This window comes from Gobio gobio, assembly GCF_949357685.1.
Source record: "Gobio gobio genome assembly, chromosome: 2".
In the NCBI taxonomy this organism is placed as follows: domain Eukaryota; kingdom Metazoa; phylum Chordata; class Actinopteri; order Cypriniformes; family Gobionidae; genus Gobio; species Gobio gobio.
Window position 1 is genome coordinate 10856410 of NC_137098.1, and position 25326 is coordinate 10881735.

The 25326-nt window shown below is 38.8% G+C and overlaps 1 protein-coding gene across 6 annotated transcripts in view; it reads right to left on the reverse strand.

The window, feature by feature from the left end:
- usp10 (ubiquitin specific peptidase 10) overlaps positions 1–25326 on the reverse strand; it is a 64428-nt gene that overhangs the window by 17009 nt on the left and 22093 nt on the right. For 2 of the 6 annotated variants that reach the window (XM_079809337.1, XM_079809336.1), the window contains exons 2-6: positions 15241–15309; positions 13278–13323; positions 12877–12936; positions 12479–12586; positions 10814–12007 (exon numbers count right to left, since the gene is read on the reverse strand). In XM_079809337.1, coding sequence (XP_079665463.1) covers positions 10814–12007; positions 12479–12586; positions 12877–12936; positions 13278–13323; positions 15241–15309 — 1477 coding nt within the window. The remainder of the gene's footprint in view (positions 1–10813; positions 12008–12478; positions 12587–12876; positions 12937–13277; positions 13324–15240; positions 15310–25326) is intronic. The other 4 variants (XM_079809339.1, XM_079809338.1, XM_079809341.1 and 1 more) reach the window with 2 other exon arrangements.

Sequence of the window (25326 nt, forward strand, 5' to 3'; positions counted from 1 at the left end):
ATACGAAAAATTGCTATTTTTGCTTATAACTTCTGAACTGTTTGTCCAAAAATCATAAAAGTGGTCTCGTTACATTCAGGACGGCATGCCGAGTCGTCTGATATTCAATTTTACCATATCGGCCATTTTGGCTGTCGGCCATTTTGAATTATGTGCTAAAATGCTATATTTTACAAATGCATTAGTGTATTGTTACTAAACTCGGTATGTGACTTCCACTCCATGCCCTGAAGGTACTCAAAAAGTTTTGGGGCAGTGCCACCTTGTGGTCAAAAGTTATAACAAACTTGACAAAAATGCTAATAACTTTTGATTTAATTAGCTTAGTATAATGAAACTGGTCATAATACATTCATTGGCTCATGCCGATTCAATTGCACCCTATGACGTCATTTTCGGTCATGATAATTTCCCGGCCATATTTAATTATCCAAAAAACCTACTTTTGCGAACTCGTCCTAGACGGTTTGTCCGATTTGCACGAAAATTGAACCAGATCATCTTCAGACCATGCTGACAAAAAATCTTGGAAATCAAGTTGATTTGTCAAATCGTTTTCGATAAACGCGCACACAAATTTTGCGTAGCGGTTGCAAAAACACTCATAAGCCTATATCTCCACAACGCTTTATCGTATTCAAACCAATCTTGGTATATGTCATCACAAGCATGACCTGAAGCAACATGCAGCGTTTCGGCGCAGCGCCACCTACTGGTCCGGAGATACAAAAAATGGCTATTTTTGCTTATAACTTTTGAACTGTTTGTCCAAAAATCATGTCTTCCGCACCATGCTTTGAAGGTACTCAAAACGTTTTGGGGCAGTGCCACCTTGTGGTCAGAGGTTATAACAAAATTTACAAACATGCTAATAACTTTTGATTAAATTAGCCTAGTTTAATGAAACTGGTCATAATACAGTCATTGGCTCATGCCGAGAACAGAGATACTAATTTTTCCATATTTGGTCAAACATCCTGTCCTCAATGTTCTTATTTGATCAAAACCTACTTTTTCAAACTCATCCTAGACCGTTTGTCCAATTTCCACCAAAATCGAATCGTATCATCTTCAGACAGTGTCAACAAAAAGTTAGGGATTTTGCATCAATAGATGAAACCGTTTTTGTAAACCGCAGCGACGAAGTTGAGCCATTATGCCAAAATTACTCTTGAGGCTGTATCTCTGCAATGCTTTGACATATTGGCATCAAACTTTGCATGTGTCATTGTTCCCTTATTCTGACCACACCACATCAATTTCGTATCTGTGCCACCTATTGGTCAAAAGTGATAAACCATTAACTTACATTATCAGTGACTCAATATATGATATTTCAGCCATTTTGCCTAATCTTCTTAAACTGTATAATTGTTAATTGTTGCAGTTGGTCTGACACTCTCAGACTACAATGCATTTTCAGCCTTTTGCTTAAAATCATCTTAAAACGTGATTAATTGCTCATTGCTCCAGTTGATCTGACACTGCCAGCCATTTTGGCATGTCTTGTCTTCTTCTTTGCGCTTGGCCCCGGTATTGCTGCTTGTTATTCATCTTCTTCTTCTTCTTCCGCCACGAAGTCTATGGCAGCCCATAGAACCGTATGGTAAAAAGTTATGAAATTCGGCACACTTATAGAAGACGGTCTCAAGTGTCTCCATAGCAGGTTTGGAGTCTCTAACTCAATCCCTCTAGCGCCACCATCAGTCCAAAATTGCACTTATGTTTATGCTAATAACTTTTGAACCATAAGGGCTAGAAACAAAATTCTTTTTTCCTCTGATTCCTTGGCTCAAGACAATTCGATTGCACCCTATGACGTCATTTTCCGTCATAAAAATTTTCCCGCCATTTTTAATTAACCGAAAAACCTACTTTTACGAACTCGTCCTAGACGGTTCAACCGATTTGCACGAAAATTGACCCAGATCATCTTCAGACCATGCTGACAAAAAATCTTGCAAATCAAGTTGATTCGTCAAATCCTTTTCGATAAACGTGCAAACAAATTTTACGTAGCAGTTGCAAAAACACACTTAAGGCAATATCTCCGCACCGCTTTATCGTGTTCAAACCAAACTTGGTACATGTCATCACAAGCATGACATGAGGCAACATGCAGTGTTTCGGCGCAGCGCCACCTACTGGTCCGGAGATATGAAAAATGGCTATTTTTGCTTATAACTTTTGAACCGTTTGTCCAAAAATCATAAAAGTGGCCTCGTTAGATTCAGGAAGGCATGCCGAGTCGTCTGATATTCAATTTTACCAAATCGGCCATTTTGGCTGTCGGCCATTTTGAATTATGTGCTAAAATACTATATTTTACAAACTCATTATTCTATCGTTACGAAACTTGGTATGTGTCTTCTGCACCATGCTTTGAAGGTACTCAAAAAGTTTTGGGGCAGTGCCACCTTGTGGTCAAAGGTTATAACAAAATTTACAAAAATGCTAATAACTTTTGATTAAATTAGCTTAGTTAAATGAAACTGGTCGTAATACATTCATTGGCTCATGCCGATTTAATTGCACCCTATGAAGTCATTTTCGGTCATGATAATTTCCCCGCCATTTTTAATTTTCCAAAAAACCTACTTTTACGAACTCGTCCTAGACGGTTTGTCCGATTTGCACGAAAATTGAACCAGATCATCTTCAGACCATGCTGACAAAAAATCTTGCAAATCAAGTTGATTTGTCAAATCGTTTTTGATAAACGTGCACACAAATTTTGCGTAGCGGTTGCAAAAACACTCATAAGGCTATATCTCCGCAACGCTTTATCGTATTCAAACCAATCTTGGTACATGTCATCACAAGCATGACTTGAGGCAACATGCAGCATTTCGGCACAGCACCACCTACTGGTCCGGAGATACAAAAAATGGCTATTTTTGCTTATGACTTTTGAACCGTTTGTCCAAAAATCATAAAAGGTGTTTCGTTAGATTCAGGACGGCATGCCGAGTCGTCTGATATTCAATTTTACCATATCGGCCATTTTGGCTGTCGGCCATTTTGAATTTTGTCAAAAAATGCTATATTTTACAAAGGCATTAGTCTATCGTTACGAAACTTGGTATGTGTCTTCCGCACCATGCTTTGAAGGTACTCAAAAAGTTTTGGGGTAGTGCCACCTTGTGGTCAAAGGTTATAACAAAATTTACAAAAATGCTAATAACTTTTGATTAAATTAGCCTAGTTTGATGAAACTGGTCATAATACATGTATTGGCTCATGCCGAGGACATAGATACTAATTTTGCCATATTTGGTCAAACATCCTGTCCTCATTGTTCTTATTTGATCAAAATCTACTTTTTCAAACTCATCCTAGACCGTTTGTCCGATTTCCACCAAAATCAAATCGTATCATCTTCAGACTGTATCAACAAAAAGTTAGGGATTTTGCATCAATAGATGAAACCGTTTTTGTAAACCGCAGCGACGAATTTGAGGCATGATGCCAAAATGACTCTTGAGGCTGTATCTCTGCAATGCTTTGACATATTGGTATCAAACTTTGCATGTGACATTGTTCCCTTATTTTGACCACGCCATATTTATTTCGTAACTGCGCCACCTATTGGTCAAAAGTGATAAACCATCAACTTATATTATTAGTGACTCTATATATGATATTTCAGCCATTTTGCCTAATCTTCTTAAACTGTATAATTGTTAATTGTTGCAGTTGGTCTGACACTCTCAGACTACAATGCATTTTTCAGCCTTTTGCCTAAAATCATCTTAAAACGTGATTAATTGCTCATTGCTCCAGTTGATCTGACACTGCCAGCCATTTTGGCATGTCTTGTCTTCTTCTTTGCGCTTGGCCCCGGTATTGCTGCTTGCAGCTATATTTATTATTCATCTTCTTCTTCTTCTTCTTCCGCCACGAAGTCTATGGCAGCCCATAGAACCGTATGGTAAAAAGTTATGAAATTTGGCACACTAATAGAAGACAGTCTGAAATGTCACCATAGCAAATTTTGAGTCTCTAACTCAATCCCTCTAGCGCCACCATCAGTCCAAAATTAGACTCATGTTTATGCTAATAACTTTTGAACCATAAGGGCTAGAAACGAAATTCTTTTTTCCTCTGATTCCTTGGCTCAAGCCATTTCGATTGCACCCTATGACGTCATTTTCCGTCATAATAATTTCCCCGCCATTTTTAATTAACCAAAAAACCTACTTTTGCGAACTCGTCCTAGACGGTTCATCCGATTTGCACGAAAATTGAACCAGATCATCTTCAGACCATGCTGACAAAAAATCTTGCAAATCAAGTTGATTCGTCAAATCATTTGCGATAAACGCGCAAACAAATTTTACGTAGCGGTTGCAAAAGCACTCTTAAGGCAATATCTCCGCAACGCTTTATCGTATTCAAACCAAACTTGGTACATGTCATCACAAGCATGACTTGAGGCAACATGCAGTGTTTCGGCGCAGCGCCACCTACTGGTCCGGAGATACAAAAAATGGCTGTTTTTGCTTATAACTTTTGAACCATTTGTCCAAAAATCATAAAAGTGGTCTCGTTAGATTCAGGACGGCATGCCGAGTCGTCTGATATTCAATTTTACCATATCGGCCATTTTGGCTGTCGGCCATTTTGAATTATGTGCTAAAATGCTATATTTTACAAATGCATTAGTGTATTGTTACTAAACTCGGTATGTGTCTTCCACTCCATGCCCTGAAGGTACTCAAAAAGTTTTGGGGCAGTGCCACCTTGTGGTCAAAATTTATAACAAACTTGACAAAAATGCTAATAACTTTTGATTTAATTAGCTTAGTATAATGAAACTGGTCATAATACATTCATTGGCTCATGCCGATTCAATTGCATCCTATGACGTCATTTTCGGTCATGATAATTTCCCCGCCATATTTAATTTTCCAAAAAACCTACTTTTGCGAACTCGTCCTAGACGGTTTGTCCGATTTGCACGAAAATTGAACCAGATCATCTTCAGACCATGCTGACAAAAAATCTTGCAAATCAAGTTGATTCGTCAAATCGTTTTTGATAAACGTGCACACAAATTTTACGTAGCGGTTGCAAAAACACTCATAAGGCAATATCTCCACAATGCTTTATCGTGTTCAATCCAAACTTGGTACATGTCATCACAAGCATGACTTGAGGCAACTTGCAGCGTTTCGGCGCAGCGCCACCTACTGGTCCAGAGATACAAAAAATGGCTATTTTTGCTTATAACTTTTGAACTGTTTGTCCAAAAATCATAAAAGTTGTCTCGTTAGATTCAGGACGGTATTCAGAGTTGTCTGATATTCAATTTTACCATATCGGCCATTTTGGCTCTCGGCCATTTTGAATTATGTGCTAAAATACTATATTTTACAAACGCATTAGTCTATCGTTACGAAACTTGGTATGGGTCTTCCGCACCATGCTTTGAAGGTACTCAAAAAGTTTTGGGGCAGTGCCACCTTGTGGTCAGAGGTTATAACAAAATTTACAAAAAGGCTAATAACTTTTGATTAAATTAGCCTAGTTTAATGAAACTGGTCATAATACATTTATTGGCTCATGCCGAGAACATAGATACTAATTTTGCCATATTTGGTCAAACATCCTGTCCTCAATGTTCTTATTTGATCAAAACCTACTTTTTCAAACTCATCCTAGACCGTTTATCCAATTTCCACCAAAATCGAATCGTATCATCTTCAGACTATGTCAACAAAAAGTTAGGGATTTTGCATCAATAGATGAAACCGTTTTTGTAAACCGCAGTGACGAAGTTGAGCCATGATGCCAAAATGACTCTTGAGGCTGTATCTCTGCAATGCTTTGACATATTGGCATCAAACTTTGCATGTGTCATTGTTCCCTTATTCTGACTACACCACATCAATTTCGTAACTGTGCCACCTATTGGTCAAAAGTGATAAACCATTATCTTATATTATCAGTGAATCTTTATATAATATATCAGCCATTTTGCCTAAAATAATCTTAAAACGTGATTAATTGCTTATTGCTCCAGTTGATCTGACACTGCCAGCCATTTTGGCATGTCTTGTCTTCTTCTTTGCGCTTGGCCCCGGTATTGCTGCTTGCAGCTATATTTCATCTTCTTCTTCTTCTTCTTCTTCTTCTTCCGCCACGAAGTCTATGGCAGCCCATAGAACCGTATGGTAAAAAGTTGTGAAATTTGGCACACTAATAGAGGACAGTCTGAAATGTCACCGTAGCAAATTTGGAGTCTCAAACTCAATCCCTCTAGCGCCACCATCAGTCCAAAATTTGACTCATGTTTATGCTAATAACTTTTGAACCATAAGGGCTAGAAACAAAATTCTTTTTTCCTCTGATTCCTTGGCTCAAGACGATTCGATTGCACCCTATGACGTCATTTTCCGTCATAAAAAATTTCCCGCCATTTTGATTTTTCCGAAAAACCTACTTTTACGAACTCGTCCTAGACGGTTCATCTGATTTGCACGAAAATTGAACCAGATCATCTTCAGACCATGCTGACAAAAAATCTTGCAAATCAAGTTGATTCGTCAAATCATTTGCGATAAACGCGCAAACAAATTTTACGTAAAGGTTGCAAAAACACTCTTAAGGCAATATCTCCGCAACGCTTTATCGTATTCAAACCAAACTTGGTACATGTCATCACAAGCATGACTTGAGGCAACATACAGCGTTTCGGCGCAGCGCCACCTACTGGTCCGGAGATACGAAAAATTGCTATTTTTGCTTATAACTTCTGAACTGTTTGTCCAAAAATCATAAAAGTGGTCTCGTTACATTCAGGACGGCATGCCGAGTCGTCTGAGATTCAATTTTACCATATCGGCCATTTTGGCTGTCGGCCATTTTGAATTTTGTCAAAAAATGCTATATTTTACAAATGCATTAGTATATTGTTACTAAACTCGGTATGTGACTTCCATGCTATGCCCTGAAGGTACTCAAAAAGTTTTAGGGCAGTGCCACCTTGTGGTCAAAAGATATAACAAACTTGACAAAAATGCTAATAACTTTTGATTAAATTAGCCTAGTATATTGAAACTGGTCATAATAGAGTCATTGGCTCATGCCGATTCAATTGCAACCTATGATGTCATTTTCGGTCATGATAATTTCCCCGCCATTTTTAATTTTCAAAAAAACCTACTTTTGCGAACTCGTCCTAGACGGTTTGTCCGATTTGCACAGAAATTGAACCATATCATCTTCAGACCATGCTGACAAAAAATCTTGCAAATCAAGTTGATTCGTCAAATCGTTTTTGATAAACGCGCACACAAATTTTACGTAGCGGTTGCAAAAACCCACTTAAGGCTCTATCTCCGAAACGCTTTATCGTATTCAAACCAATCTTGGTACGTGTCATCACAAGCATGACCTGAGGCAACATGCAGCGTTTCGGCCCAGCGCCACCTACTGGTCCGGAGATATAAAAAATGGCTATTTTTGCTTATAACTTTTGAACCGTTTGTCCAAAAATCATAAAAGTAGTCTCGTTAGATTCAGGACGGCATGCCGTGTCGTTTGATATTCAATTTTACCATATCGGCCATTTTGGCTCTCGGCCATTTTGAATTATGTGCTAAAATGCTATATTTTACAAACGCATTAGTCTATCGTTATGAAACTTGGTATGTGTCTTCCGCACCATGCTTTGAAGGTATTCAAAAAGTGTTGGGGCAGTGCCACCTTGTGGTCAAAGGTTATAACAATTTACAAAAATGCTAATAACTTTTGATTAAATTAGCTTAGTTTAATGAAACTGGTCATAATACATTCATTGGCTCATACCGATTCAATTGCACCCTATGACGTCATTTTCGGTCATGACAATTTCCCCGCCATTTTTACTTTTCCAAAAAACCTACTTTTGCGAACTCGTCCTAGACGGTTTGTCCGATTTGCACAGAAATTGAACCATATCATCTTCAGACCATGCTGACAAAAACTTTTGCAAATCAAGTTGATTTGTCTAATCGTTTTTGATAAAGGCGCACACAAATTTTGCGTAGCGGTTGCAAAAACACTCATAAGGCAATATCTCCGCAATCCTTTATCGTATTCAAACCAATCTTGGTACATGTCATCACAAGCATGACCTGAGGCAACATGCTGCGTTTCAGCGCAGTGCCACCTACTGGTCCGGAGATACAAAGAATGGATATTTTTGCTTTTATCATTTTTTTAACCGTTTGTCCAAAAATCATAAAAGTTGTCTCGTTAGATTCAGGACTGCATGCCGAGTCGTCTGATATTTAATTTTACCATATCGGCCATTTTGGCTGTCGGCCATTTTGAATTATGTGCTAAAATACAAACGCATTAGTCTATCGTTATGAAATGTGGTATGTCTTCCGCACCATGCTTTGAAGGTACTCAAAAAGTTTTGGGGCAGTGCCACCTTGTGGTCAAAGGTTATAACAAAATTTACAAAAATGCTAATAACTTTTGATTAAATTAGCCTAGTTTAATGAAACTGGTCATAATACATTTATTGGCTCATGCCGTGAACATAGATACTAATTTTGCCATATTTGGTCAAACATCCTGTCCTCAATGTTCTTATTTGATCAAAATCTACATTTTCAAACTCATCCTAGACCGTTTGTCCGATTTCCACCAAAATCGAATCGTATCATCTTCAGACTGTGTCAACAAAAAGTTAGGGATTTTGCATCAATAGATGAAACCGTTTTTGTAAACTGCAGCGACGAATTTGAGGCATGATGCCAAAATGACTCTTGAGGCTGTATCTCTGCAATGCTTTGACATATTGGTATCAAACTTTGCATGTGTCATTGTTCTCTTATTCTGACCACACCATATCAATTTCGTAACTGCGCCAACTATTGGTCAAAAGTGATAAACCATTAACTTATATTATCAGTGACTCTATATATGATATTTCAGCCATTTTGCCTAATTTTCTTAAACTGTATAATTGTTCATTGTTGCAGTTGGTCTGACACTCTCAGACTACAATGCATTTTTCAGCCTTTTGCCTAAAATCATCTTAAAACGTGATTAATTGCTCATTGCTCCAGTTGATCTGCCACTGCCAGCCATTTTGGCATGTCTTGTCTTCTTCTTTGCGCTTGGCCCCGGTATTGCTGCTTGCAGCTATATTTTTATATTTATTTCCGCAAACATTGAACATAATATCTGATTGATATTAATCTTCCCATTAGATGTCATCCTCTTATTTACCTTGCGCGATGTTACAGCAGTTATGTTTCATTCAGTGTTCAACATGGCAGATGAAGGAGTGCCTTTCGGCCTTCCGGAAAGACATTCCGGACAGTGCCGAATGGTCACAAAAGTTCATAATTTTCATGCGTTTTTAAGCCTTGCCAATTTAAACATTCAAGCGAAAGACATGAAAGAGAACAAAGTTGTAAGTAACAGACAACGTGTAAATAAAATAAGTTCTCAATCAAATCGAAATCGTGTGAATTGGAATCAAAATATCTGTATCGATACACAGCCCTACTTCAAAGATTTTTCTGAAATTTGTTCAAGATAAATTATTCTATTTTAACAGATCAAACTGAACATTTAAATAGTAAATAAGCTAATATGTTAGTTAACTGACATTTCAGTTTGCTTATAAATGGGAAATCTCTACAGACTGAGGCATTGATCGTGTGAACCATTGACACAAAAGTACCAAAAATGAAAATAGTCACCAATTCCTCGCCCTCGTGTCGTTCCAAATCCGTAAGACCTTCGTTCACCATCGGAACACAAATGAAGATATTTTATGAAATCCGAGAGCTCACTGACCTCTCCAGAGACTGCAATTTAATTAACACTTTCAAGGCCCAGAAAGGTAGTAAAAACATTGTTAAAATAGTCCATGTGACTCCAGTGGTTCAACCTTTTATGAAGCGACGAGAATACTTTGTGTTTACGTTGTAAATACAGTGCAGCTCCCGTGCATGCCTCGTTGTGCTCACGTGAACTGCATCAGCTGCCGTAGATCTCGAGAGCGCTGCACTATCTACAATGGAAACTGCATAGGAGACTGGCACAGGCTAGAATTAAATTGTTAAAAAAAGTGTATGTTTTCTTTGGACACAAAGTACTTGTCGCTTCATAAATTTAAGGTTGAACCACTGGAGTCACATGGACTATTTTAACGATGTTTTTACTACCTTTTTGGGCCTTGAAAGAGTTGATTACATGGCAGGCTATGGAGAGGTCAGGGAGCTCTTGGATAACATAAAAAATATCTTCATTTGTGTTCCGAAGATGAACGAAGGTCTTACGGGTTTGGAACGACATGAGGGTGAGTAATTAATGACAGAATTTTCATTTTTGGTTGAACTAACCCTTTCATGGGGCAACGGGGAAGGGATAAAGAATAAAGATAAAGAAGAAGAAAAAAAAAAGGTGTTCTTGTGCATCAAACACGTATGAATGAGATGTGTTGATCAATATAAATAAAAGCCTAAATTAAATCAGTTAATTTCTTGGATTAAATCCCTTTACATTTACATTCTTTATGAACTTTGAAATGTCCAAATTTTTTGTGGAATGGACTTTCAATGGCGTGACTAATCTCTCAGATTTCATTAAATATCTTCATTTGTGTCTTGAAGATGAACAAAAATCTTATACATCTGGATCAACATTAAGGTGAGTAAATGACAGTTCTCATTTTTGGGTGAACTATCCCTTTAGCCAAATCAGCAAGAAAGCATTTGCTTTAAAAACAAACAGTTGATAGGCATGTTTTGTGCAATACAACATTTGGACTCAAAACCATCAACATTGTTGTGTCATATTTTACCTGCCAATTTTAGGGCCATAGGATCTTCAGACACAGGGACAGGGCTCTCACGCACCTCATTGGCCTTTTCAGGCAACTCAGAGGCAGCTGGTGTTAACGCAACAACAACAGGCGCGCTCTTCACCTCAACGTAAGCCTGAGGACCTCCAGGCAGAGGCTTGGAGTTGTGGAAGAGGCTGGCCCAGGATTTTGGGGGGTTGGCCACAGGTGCTGCAGGGGGAACGGGCGAGACTACCGGCTGAACTTCAGAGTCTAAGGACAGAGAGATAACAGAGGAAGCAGACTGCACCTCGCCCGTGTCAGACGAGTCTTGGAGTCCGTCTGCGGCTCCAGCAGCCGAGGCAGTCTCTGGCACCCCGTTAGCCTCCCCCGAGCCCTCGGCCTCCCTCTGATCAGTAGTAGCAGGAATTGTGGTTGTGGGGGTGGCCAGAGAAGCAGCAGGAGGAAGAGGAGATGGTGGAGAGGAGCTGTGTCCTCCATTACCCAGGAGTACTGGGCTCTCTAGGGCCGGGGGTTCTGCATGTTGCTCTGCAGTCCTGGCACCCTGTGCAACCCCACTGCTCTGAGAGGACGAAGAAGAAGAAGACAAAGAAGCTGCACCGTTTCTGTCTAACAAAGAGGCAGCTCCGCTCATCAAGTCCAATGTTGAATTGTCAGGGCTTTCACAAGTCCTCTGATGGGAAAGAGGGGCGGTTTGGGGTGTGGATGTGGTGGATGTTACAGAACTTGGGGGGGTGAGCTCAGCCCCAGCTAGCATGTCCCCTATCATGTCCTCTGAACCCAGGAGTGGAGCATTTGGACTATGTCCGTTAACCAGCCCTGAGGCCCCTACTCCATCTGTAGCCATGCCGGTGCTATTGGAACCCTCCAGGTAGTTGTAGTATCCCGGCGGCCGTTTTTTCTTTTTCTTCCGTTGTCCCAAGCCACCCGAACCCCCATCCATGTCTGAACAGGTCTGGTGGGATGAGGTCTCGGAGTTGCCTCGGCATAGGGAGTCAAAGTCGGCACCATCTGGGATATCAGCGACTGCCGAGGCTGTGGAAAAGGCCTTCTGAGATGGTTGGCAGCCTAAGATGAACTCTGGGGCCTGAGGATTAAGAGTGCTGGAGACTTTGTACAGTGAGTCTTTCACTGCCACAGGCTCCGCATTTATTACCTCATCCACGCCAAACTCGATATGCTGGTAGTCCTCTCCTGCAGATCAAAACATCTCAGTTAGATTGATGTACATGTAAACAGGTTAATCCACACGGGCATTTCTATGGTTATCTTCTTAATAAAAAGATGCTTCAACTTAGTTTACAGTTAAAAATCGTATTCTGATCATTCAATAAGCTATGCTGGAGGCTGAAAATATGTACAATGGTATTTTTTTTTTAATGCATCATGTAGTTATTAATCAAATACAAAGAATCTGATTGATTGAAAAGTGGTTGAGGTAGTGAACTGTGCAGACTAAGCAGTGAAGGATAGTTTGAAGTGAATGAAAGCAGCGTTAGTGAATCTTTGAGTCTCAAAATTAGCCAGTAATCAGCAAAAATCAATGAAACCAGAAGTCATCATGGAAACCAAGTTCCCAAGCAATGGATAAATGAATAGGTAAGACCACATCCTTTGTTAGTATCCATTTTTAGATTTTATTTTAGAACAGCATGGAGGACGAACTCATAAGCAGGCTGTGGACTGTCAAGACTGCCACATTTTCAGGTGTTCTGTTAGAGGTCCTGAAAGACGAAGAGGTCCATGAAGTCACATTCTTAGTCCACTCTCGAGCTGTGATGAGTTGAGACAGAATTTCCAGAAAAGTAATACAAAAAAAAAAAAAAAGTGTCAAAAGACTCCCATCAACTCCAAGCACTGCAGGTAGATGCATATATGCGCCAGAGAGACGCCTGGCACCTAGGCATGCAAAGCTCCAAAGATTAAATGGACAGGCAAGAATAAGTAAGGGTTTAAGGTTGATAAAGGGGAAGGTTTAGAAAGCTGTCAGTGTTTAAGATCTGGGTGTTGAGTTCTGCAACAAAAACAAGAGTAAGGCGCTGTGTAGTGGACCGAAAACTCACCGCAAACCTGCCGTCTCAATGATTCCGTTATGTAAGGCACAGCAGGAGTGCAGTAACCTCCTAAATAATTGATACAGATGAGGGTGAAGGTCACAACTACCTGAGAGGGCAATATGATACTGTCTCGGGAAAGATTATTAAGACTACAGAGAAGTGCACGTAGCCTTAGGCTTCAACTCACTGATGAATGAGGGCCATTCTACCAATTAATGATTAGGATGTGAATAGGACAGATGAATATTATGATTTTTGTATTCTATGTGTGAAGATATGGTCAATGCATAATACATGAAAACCATTATGTGGGCGTAATTGTTCTTAAGGAGCTCATAGTCTGTAACTCATATCTTTATTTTTGAATCAGTATTTGTAGAAACATTCAAGTGAGGCTTTCATCTTACCTGAAGAATGGCTGACGCAGGAGACTTTATCATTGAAGGGGGGAAGCTGGTAAGAAATTTGCACAAGATCACCCAATTACAAGTCAATAAAAGTAAACATACAAACAAACCTTTATTCCATAAACTGTAAATTTAAGTGTTACCTGAACTAAACACAGATCAATTTTTATAATATGAACTTGAGTGGAAGGTCGAAGTTTAATCCACAATTAGAATGGACAGCAAAGGATGTGCACTAAATAACAATGACTCATGCATTTTTTTTGTTGTACAGAAGGAGGGAAAAAAGAGGATGAAGAGTATGATGGGCATAACATGTAGCAAGATGGCTGTTACATTTCCCATGTGCAACAATTTGGAGCAAAATTAAAATCAATTTAAATGTAAAATTTAGGGCTGTAATCTCCCAGTCGATTATTGGTCGATACGTTCTGGCTCGACCAAAATTTTGATTGGTCGATTTTTTTGCAGCGTTCATTTAATTAGTTTTTGCCGCGTTCATTTAATCAGTTTTTCTGCGCCGCGTTCATTTAATCAGGTGGAAAGCACTAATTGCTAATGGGGGTGTTTTCAGAGCATCCCTGTTTCACAGGTATCAGTCTGCCTTCAGAACACCCCCATTGTTTTCACTTCTTTTGGATTAGCCCAACCAACTGGCGAAGAGAAGTCTCTCGCCCGTCCTTTGTTTTTCATTCCCCGCTGGCTCAAACGCACGCCCATAGCGGTAAACTTGAGGAACGCCCATCAACATACACATGAGGGGAAGCCTCACAACACCACGCTTCAGTCGTGCCGCAAAAGTGGATCTGTACTGTCCGTTTTGCCGCGTTCATTTCATCAGTTTTGCCGCGTTCATTTCATCAGTTTTGCCGCGCCGCGTTCATTTCATCAGGTGGAAAGCACTAATTGCTAATGGGGGTGTTTTCAGAGCACCCCTGTTTCACAGGTAACAGACTGTCTTCAAAACACCCCCATTGTTTTCACTTTTGGATTAGCCCAACCCACTGGAGAAGAGAGACAGATTGAAGAAGGCTAGTTTTCTGTAACTTATATTATTTATTTAATTGTGAGAGCGTTTTTTCTGCTCTTGATCTGGCTTGTTTAATAAATATTCATTTTTTATTAAAGTGGACGTGCCTTTTGTGTTTAAGAGTAAAAGCTTTAAGTTAATAGTCTATTCGTGTCTCAGCCGTGAAGCTGAGCTCAGCTCCTGTTCGAGCTGCACAGAGCGGCTGCAATTTTACTGTCTGTCAGTTATTATAATACATATGACAAAAACAATTGTCTAAATTATGTTGCATATTCCTCAAAAGTTCTTGTGATGATATCTAGTTGACAATAGTACTATATTTTGGGAAATCATAGGCTATGATATTGCGCAGGTGCACGTGATGCAACGCTGTCAGAGCCGACAGACTCGCGTGTCAGACTCATTTCAGTGCAAAATAATCAGCTCAAAAACTATTTAATATACTGCAAATAGCCTACTAGTTTTTTATGTTTATTTATAATTCATTTATGCAGACAACAAGGCTACCAAGTACTGCGCACAGTGCGCAGCTAATTAATTTAACGTTTTTTTTTCCTAACGTCATTTTTAGTCGATTTTTAGTCGAAAATTTCAGGACTTCAGTCGACCAAGATTTTCTTTGGTTGATTACAGCCCTAGTAAAATTACCATTTCTTACACTAGTAACGTCAAATATTTAAAAATGTTAAGAAAGATTACACTGAAAGATAAGCACAGTGTTAATGACAAATCCATTTCAGATGTTGCAAATTGTGAGAACAAATACATGACTAAAATTACATTGAAATTTGCTATGGAAATTACATTTTGCAAATAATTCAATTTGTATAAAATAAAGTTAAACTAGGGTAGAAAATGCCAAATGCAAAAAAAGCTTAAACTGCCTTATACTTCATGTGTTTTACATGCATTAACGTGTGTAAATATTTTTACCTCAACGTAACAGCGGGGAGTCACAAAGAACTGATTGAACTCATCTGGGCTGAACTCCCCAAAGATGTACTGTAAGAAAAAAAACAAAGAGAAGTGCATAATGTTAGTTGACAATGACTGACAAGTATTGACTTTATCTTCCTGTTAATTGCAAACATCTTTTTCCAGCATTATGGCATCCTTTAACACTGAGGTGGTCTTTTTGGCACGAGAATCAGCATCACACTACAAGTCCATTATTTAAATTCAGCCCACTTATTTATTAAAACAATCAAGGCTCTGTGTATGAGGGTAAATGAGGACGTGGCAGCCATCATTACGGCATGATTGCAACATCAGGTTGGGTGAAAGAAAAGAGCAAGTTGGAAACTGATGAGTCATGCAGCATGGCAAAATGGCTCCCACGTGCACCACTTTACAGGGCAATGCAATGGCAGAGAGAGACCCTTCAAACACTTACTTCGGCCAATGTGCAACATTCTATGAGTGTAGACAATTAAACATTACTCATTGTATTGTGAAGGTTTTTAAATTGATAGTTTGGTGTGATGTGATCTGACTTTAGTTCCTTGGACTAAAATCCTTCTGAGGAATTTAAAATGTGGTTTATAATGGTTGCACTTTATTTTACAGTAAGTGCACTTTTAATGTACTTGCCCACAAAAGTGAAGAGTAGAGAAAATTAACTACATGGGTTAAAAAAAAATTCGACCTTTTAGGGATGGCTCGATTCCACAAATTTGGCTTCGGTACGGTACCACAATCTAATACCGAAGACCTGTATTAAATCGATACCATACAGGGTCTGAATTTTGGCACGGGTATTGCGCATCATTTTACTCACTCGCGCAAATTTGGGGCTTATAAAGCGGGAAATTACAGCAAAAATGTATTATTAAATTAATCAACAAAGATTATCACATCAAATCAGGCATTTGAAAACTTTGTGGGAAGTAATTTCAGCAATACTGCACGTCTCCCTTTTCTCTCTCTCAAAATTCACAAATTGCTTCTGGCTTCAAAAGACATCGCACCTGCACTATAAAAGCAATCTCTGGCTCAGATTCCACACTTTCGCTGTCGTTTCGGGAGAGCTGACGGAAATCACTTGCCCACGTCTTTTTAAACCTTGCCCATTTAAACATGGAAGCAATTTTATAGCATTTTGTAATACATGGTATGGGAGCTCTTTGTAGGGCTGTAATCTCCCAGTCGATACATTCTGGCTCAACCAAAATTCTGATTGGACGATTTTTTGCCGCACTCGTTTCAGTTTTGCCGCGCCGCGTTCATTTCATCAAGGTGCGGATCTACTTGTCTGTGCAACACTTGTCGCGCTGCACCCCACTTTATTCCTATGGGTGACGTCAAGCGACTTTAACGTGCCCGCAATGCATTCCAAAAAAGCTGGCCGAAGCCCATCTTTATGCAAATGAATCCGTTGAACGTGACGCAACTATCCAATAGAAGTGGAGCACATGGAGACGGAGGGAAGTCTCTCGCTGGTCCTTTGTTTTTCATTCCCCGATGGCTCAAAAGCACGCCCATAGCGGTAAAGTTGAGGAATGCCCATCAACATACACATGAGGGGAAGCGTCACAACACCACGCTTCAGTCGTGCCGCAAAAGTGGATCTGTATTGTCAGTTTTGCCATGTTCATTTCATCAGGTGGAAAGCACTAATTGCTAATGGGGTTCAGAGCACCCCTGTTTCACAGGTAACAGTCTGCAGGGTTCCTACACAATTTTCATTTAAAAATTCCAAACTTTTCCAGACTTCCCTACATGATTTTTCCGACTATATTTAACTTGTTCTGATCAATTGTTTTAAAATTCAACTGCTAACAAGTATGTTACATTCTAAAGATTTAGTATTGCCGTTTTTGCCTTTTATTAGGATAGGAAAGTAGCTAGACAGGAAGTAAGGTGGGAGAGAGAGGGGGGCGGGATTGGGAAAGGTCCATGAGGCAGGACTCGAACTCGGGTCTCCCGAAGCACAACAGCACTACATGGCGACGCACTCCACAATGCTATCGGCGCAGACAAGTATGTTACACTCTGAGTCAAAACCTCTATGTAGGCTATCATGTTAAATTTGAAAATTGTAGCTACTGTTGCTTGTACAAGTCAATTTAAAGAGCACCTATCATGGCATTTAAAATGTTCCAAATATTGTTTTAGAAGTCCCCAACAACAGTTTTGCATGCATGCAATGACAAAAAAGACTTTAGTTTTCTTATAATATGCATTTATTTTTACCTGTTTTGACAGCGATTCTCAAATGATTCCTTTAGTGATTCACTTTTCAAAACCCTGCCTTTACGTGACGCTAATCTGCGGTGATTGGTCAGATGACCCAGTCAGTTGTGATTGGTATAGTCTGTGCAGATATTCTCGGAAACGGAATGCCCATCAAAGTCTTATAATGACAGTAATTTGTTAATATGTGTCAGGAGTTATGAATATGAAAACCGGGTCGGTACTGTTTGATTGTAATATGAGCCTCAGCTGATCTCATTCATAAAAAAACTCCTCACGAAGACTCGCGACAAATCAACATCCCTCAGGGCTTTTAGTTCAAAAGTGTGCAGATGAGGAGACATATTGATAGATTCTCATATGTCTGTGTCAAATTTCTAAACAGAGGAGTATTTTTTATTCAATACTTCCTCAAAATGGGCAGATGTATCCTAATCATGAGCGATTGAGTCTCTCTTATGTGTTGTTTTCAATTCATACTGGCAGCCGGAGGGCGCTCTGTGCACATGTAGTCCATATATGGTACAGACAGACGAAGATACCATGTGCCATAATAGAAGTCCATAATAAAAGCTTCCTGAGATCGCGAAACATACATTTGACGACTAATAATAAACACTCAATCGCGACGATGTATGGTTTGTCTTCAAACCACTTAGTCTTCAAATGCTCATCCTTGGGCAGATGAAAAAAGTTTGCTTTTGAGTCGCACTTCAGAACACAGCGTCTCGTCGCCATGATGTTTTCTAGTTTTCACTGGCGTCTTGGAGCGCAATAAGTGGGCGTATCGTATTCAAATAACTTGACAAGTTGACGTCATCTAGTCAGTGAAAAAGCTTCGGTCTTCTAACGATTCTTAAAAATGACTCTGAGTCGACTCTTACTTTTGAAAGAAAATAACTATATATACGGTGCACTGTCATATTTCAAGCTATCACAGGATGTTTTTGTTCACTTAGATCTATGTTACACACTACATGAAAGGTAAATTTCAAAATTCCATGATAGGTGCTCTTTAACACCAAACCCAGTCAAGTCCAAAGCACAGCATTTTATTAAAACTGCAATGCTAAATCAGTGCAAGTTATTCATATTATATAATTTTTTTCAGCATTAACGTTACATTTAATAGTTTACCATCATACAGTCACCTGTAAATATTTATTCTTTCTACAGATCCACTCACGTTTACAACATACAGTAGTTCTCTCAAACTGACAACATGCTTGAATGATAAGCAACCTTAAACGCTTTATAACCTGAATATATATTCACCTCTGACACATCGGATTTATACTATAATCTTTGAAGTTGAATTTAAATGAGCATGTCATGGTAAAAGGTAAAATAAAAGGTAACACTTTAGAATAATGGTCATTAGTTAACATTAGTTAATGTATTAACTAACATGAACTAACCATGAGCAGTACATTTGTTACTGTATTAATAAACTGGTTCGTTAGTTCAAGTGTTGGACAGATCAGTTGTTCTAACCAGTCGTTAAAATGATTCGGTTCAAAGGAGTCATTGTTTCGCGAATCGGACATTAGCAGACGCGTTGTGTGAGCAGATGAAGCGGAGCTGAACAAACGCTCACTATCTGCACTTCTGCAGGGCGCGGAGAGGTAGGCTCGCGCAGGAAAGCGGCTCTTCCTCAGTTCTCCAGTTTCCGTTTGTAACACACTAGTGACATGTTCGCGAATGATTGCAATATAGGCGTATGTGCACGCGGGCGCACTTCCGGATAAATCGGCAGAAAAATACAAAGAAAACCGGCCGGTCGCCGATCGCGCGCTAGAAGCAAAAACCGGTTTTTGGCCGGTCAACCGGTGCATCCCTAAACAAAACACAATCTAATCTTAATGATTGCGTGCTCCCTCGATATTTTGCTTATTTGATTGTGACGCGGATGCACATGTTCATTCAACGGCCCTAATTGGATACCCTAGTAAATATCAAAGTTTTGCGAAATGGAAATACACAACTTTAATTTGTAACACTGAGAAAATATAAAATATAACAGTAACGTTAAAGAGAAACAACACTCACGCCGCATCACGCGAAAACGCAATTGTAAGTTACTCTGTTAACGCACCTGATAAGAGTGATAAAATGACCTGCTGCAGCTCCAAATACTCCATATTCCCTCTAGAAATGGCCTTTATCTTCTCACCAACACTATATTCACATAATTATCTTGGTGTGACACAGAGCCGAGCCGTGTCGTGTCTTCGACAATTAACGCGCGCCCTGACGGCAGACTCTTTTCGCGTGAAGATCGCACGCGGAGAGCAGTGCAGAAACGCAGTGTCAACGCCGTCCTGTGACTAAAGTAAAGTCACTAAAGTAGCTTAGAAACTCAACCGTTAAAGGAATATATTTTAATACCTTTGAAGTAATTACAAATCACAGCTTCATAATGAATAGAGACGGAATGAGTAATTCACACACACAATCACTCTCTCATTAATGCATCCAAATAAATGTAATGTAGGTCTACTACTGTGTTAAAGTATCTGTATCTGATGTACAACAAACATAAATCTGCCCCACAGACATCAATAACTGCTGAAAGTGAACCGTTTCCTTCAAGTATTTTAAAATCACAAAGAAATGCACTTTTTGCATTTGTTGGAAAAATTCCAACTTTAATAGTAGAAAATCAGTAACACTCACACATGCATGCACCCTCCTCTCTCTCGCGCCAGTCAGACCAATCGTGGCAATGCATCACATATGCTTAAACTTTTATAGCCACGCAACAATAATTTCAGCATTCACTATATACACCGGGACGTGATGTTGTGACGCGATTTTTCGAACGGATGCTTCACCTAAAATACACCGCTATGCAAGCCAAAATGCAGCGTTCTATTGAAAATGAATGTATGTATTCAGTACCAAATTGCAATGAAGCCTCACGCACACGCACGCACACAGGTTTCTAGGTTACCATAGCAAATAGGCTCACCCCAGAAATGATATATTTGTTAGTAGCCTAATGGTAAATGCTGCAGGTGTAGAAATCTACATAAAAGATATTTACTTTGATGTCAGGTTTAGATTACAGCATGAAACCTGTTGTGCATATTAATAAATTCAATTGCTTTTCCTCTTCATTTTCGTTATGCATTATTTGTTTTGGTTGTTTAAAAACACAGATTTTTATCCGATTAAGTGCTAGATTAATCGATTACAAAAAGAATCGATACCTGCAGCCCTACAACCTACATGGTACTATATTTTCGGAAATCATTGGCTATGATATTGCGCAGGTGCACGTGATGCAACGCTGTCAGAGCCGATAGACTCGTGTGTCAGACTCATTTCAGTGCAAAATAATCAGGTCAAAAACGATTTTATATACTGCAAATAGCCTACTAGTTTATGTTTATTTATAATTCATTTAGGCAAACAACAAGGCTACCAAGTACTGCGCACAGTGCGCAGCTAATTCATTTAACTTTTTTTTTCCTAATGTCATTTTTAGTCGAAAATTTCAGGACTTCAGTCGACCAAGATTTTCTTTGGTTGATTACAGCCCTAGCTCTGAGTTTTCCTTGCACTCATACCAACAACAAACACAAGCCTAAAGAGCTTGCGCATTTCAAATTAAGATGTTTTTTTAGTCAAATACACACAAAATTATGTCAAAAATGTCCATCTTTAGTGAGTAGTCACAAACAGTTGGTTATGTCCTTCGCGAATGTAAATAGTGCAATAGTATACGTGCAAATATTATGAAATCTAAACGTCACAAGTTGAAATCGAACGCTGGAGATTGTGATATTTAAACGATACGATCTTATGCATGTGCGTTGATCAGTGTTAAAAGAAAGTGTCTAAATTAGATTGTTTTGTACAAGACAGGAATGGCAAGTGACAGATGCTTGGCCAGGTTTGATGCTTCTTCAGCAGTTTTATAAGCAAAGTACTTCCAAATTTCACATCTACTCTATTAATTAGTTTGGGCGTGTTGAGTGAGATTCAACTGCTGTATTTATTTTGTTCCATGTTGCCACATTTGCCGGTTTCACATCAGTTTGGGTAGCGCACTGCCACCTAGCGGTGAACTTCGGAACAGCAGCATTTACCAAAATTAGCAAAATCATGATATTGTACCGTTTGAAATAAAATATACACACACACACACGTATTTTCCCCAGTACCGGTATACAGCGCATCCCTACTACCTTTACAACAGTAGTCAGAGGTTTATCAACATTTATAGATGCATCAAATATGCACCTATTCATTAATTGCATTTTCTGAACAATGCATGCACAATAGAAAGTAAAATGTGTTGGAATATATGGATCTTGTACCACATCAATATATGTTCCCATGCTGCACATGGATCAAGATGCTGTCTGTAAATGGCACCTATTACTGCAGAGTGGCAGATCTTACTGTCAGACTTCTGACCTCCAAATCCCACTGCTTCAATCGCATTAGTCATGCAAGCTTTTCGCAATATCAAGTCTTCTCTCCTGATGTGTGACTATGCATGTGACGGAATAAAATGTTAATGTTGCGATTAATTGCTCAAGCTTTTATCACGGTATACGGTATAGAAATAAGTTGCAAAAAAGTTGTCATACTAGGGGTGTAACGGTACACAAAACTGACACGGTGCGTACCTCAGTTTTTAAGTCAGGGTTCGGTACAGCAGTTTTACAAAATTGCTTATTTATTTTTATTAAACAGTGGTTTACTGAAAAAAAGTGTGTCTGTCCTTAAATTAATTCAATTATAAACTAAAAGTTTCTTAAAGATAATGCTGTAAACTATAGGGAGCCCTTACTTGCACATTAATATAAAAGGTTAACAACAGAGCCCAAACTATTAGCCTAAATTCAGTTGCCATTTATTTTTAGATCTAATAATCAACACTTGAATAACACATTGTATGCAAACTTCACATAAGGCAGTTTTTGCATTAACTTCTAAATCTAATAATAAAATAGTTTATCCAAATCGTTGTTGAAATATAATCATTTATACAGTGGCTGTCATTTTCCATGACAGATTTATTTAAACATACATTAAATAATCAAGACATCACTAACAGGTTAAGTAGAATGAATGTAGGCTAATAAAGTGCATATATTTAGCGAAAGAGTTATTTTCTCTAGTGAACTAACAGCTGTGGACACTGAATGACTTCTGGGGTAAATGTGATGCTACGTGACATTGTTTACAAACCCTATACAGTGATTTTTGAGTCCATTTTGAGTTTGAATTTCATGATAAAATGAACTGAATACTTAATATATTCGTGTGGGAACTAGGATTGAAGAATGGTCTGCGCTTAAAACAAGCCGACTGTTAAAGGGTTAGTTCACCCAAAAATGAAAATTCTGTCATTAATTACTTACCCTCATATAGGGCTGCACGATTAATCGAAAAAAGAAAAAAAAAATCACGATCTCGATTCAAACAAATGCGATCTCATTTCTTAATGTTGGCGATTCACTTCCGTGTATTTCCCTCATATCATGCTGCATTCACGCGTTATTGGTCACACCAGAGCTTGTCACACTCACACAATAACAAAACACTAACCAATCAATCATAAATCTCCATCTCTCCCTCATTGGCCATGTTTCGCTGTTACTGACGTGTAACAAGACGGCAGAGCAGACCTAAACGGAGTCAGATTTGTAGCGGTAAGAGGTAACAATTAACCGCAAACTGTGCACGCGCGCACGGCAGAGAGAGCGAGAGACCTTGCGTGTGTGTGCTGGTGTGCACCTAATGAAGCGCATGTAAGACGGAGAGCATCCTGATTGGCTTGTTTTGGTAAGTCAACCAATCAATTGTCAGTGTGGGCGGGCGGGCTTTTATCTCTTCTCCCGAACCGAATTAATCAGTTCAGTGTATCTAGAAACTGGAGCGCCATGGCAGAGGGAGAGTGCCCCAAAAAACGAAAGTATAAACATAATGACAATCTTGCACGCTGTACAGTTTGTTACTGACATGTTATGTTTGAGTTAAACAAGGTTTCATTTCATGTGCATATTTTTCAGGTCGGCTAGTTGCCAAGGCTACATGAAAACAACAAACTCCTTAGACCGGTTTAAAGTTGCAATGAAATATAAATAAAAGCAGTTTACATAAATAGTATAAGCAGCTTATGTAAATAGTAAAAGTGATCTACATAATTTTACTTTTTTTTTTTTTTTTACAAATAATTGCATAGGCCTATAGAAATTATATATTAATGATATATTATATTATAATATACAAGTAAAGTCATGTTCTGTGGTGAAATTCGGGATACTTTTCCTCCTTTCATGTTTTTTTTTTTGGAGGGGGGGGGATATGTAGACAGACTTTACATCTAGTCTGTCTACATTTGTTGTTTCTACATTTTAATTTAATTGTAACTAATTACTTTTATTTAAAATTGATTGATTTTTTTTTAAAGTATAAGAAAAAAATGAGAATCGTGTAAGAGAATCGTGATCTCAATTCCCATGGAGAAAAATCGTGATTCACATTTTAGCAAGAATCGTGCAGCCCTACCCTCATGTCGTTCGACACCCGTAAGACCTCCGTTCATCTTCGGAACAAAAATGAAGATATTTTAGTTGAAATCTGATGGCTCTGAAAGGCCTCCATTGGCACAATGCACGGTACACTCTCAAGACCCTTAAAAGGTACTAAAGATTGTTACAAAGTCCATCTCACTACAGTGGATGAAGCTTCGAAGCGTTATGAATCAGTGAGTCGAATGAGCAGTTTGGATCGCCGAATTTCAGCAGTTTGGCGGTTTGACACGCGATCCGAATCATGATTCGACTCACTGATTCATAACGCTTCGAAGCTTCATGAGGCCGTGTTTTGAAATCGTCATCACTATAGAAGTCGTTATTTAGGGTTTTTTGCGCACAAAAACTATTCTCGCCGATTCATAAAGTTGTTGTAGAACCACTGTAGTGAGATGGACTTTGTAACGACGTCTTTAGTACCTTTTAAGGGTCTTGAGAGTGAACCGTGCCATTGTGCCAATGGAGGCCTTTCAGAGCCATCAGATTTCAACTAAAATATCTTCATTTGTGTTCCGAAGACGACTAGGAAATTATATTGCAGTTATATTATAAATACCTAATATAAACAAGGGATTTATTCGCATCGCTTGACAAGTCTACATTGTCGCCAACGGTTGCTGGAACCGTCGCTCGTGTTGCTGGGTAAAAATCGCAATTTTGGTAGCACTTTGCCTTTAATGGTATTGGGGTGCACAATATCACATTTTTGATCGTGAAGGATTAAAATGTCTTCACATTCTGCTTTTGAAGAAATACTGTGGTATTAATACAGTGGATTCTATCAATTGCAGTTCAGGCAATATATTGCAATTTGTTTTTGTTTTTTAAGGAAGATCTCATTTTATTATTTAAATTTAAATACAGTGCATCCGGAAAGTATTCAAGTTATGTTATGTTACAGCCTTGTTCCAAAATTGCTTAAATTCATATATTTTTTCCCCTCAATTCTACAAACAATACCCATAATGACAACGTGAAAAGTTTGAAATCTTTGCAACTATATTTATTTAAAGAAAAAAATAAATAAAATATATCACAAGTACATAACTATTCACAGCCTTTGCCATGACACTCGAAATTGAGCTCAGGTGCATCCTGTTTCCAATGATCATCCTTGAGATGTTTATACAACTTGATTGGAGTCCACCTGGGGTAAATTCAGTTGATTGGACATGATTTGGAAAGGCACACACTTGTCTATATAAGGTCCGTCTGGGGTTTGCCAAAAGGCACCTGAAGGACTCACACCACAAGAAACTAAATTCTCTGGACT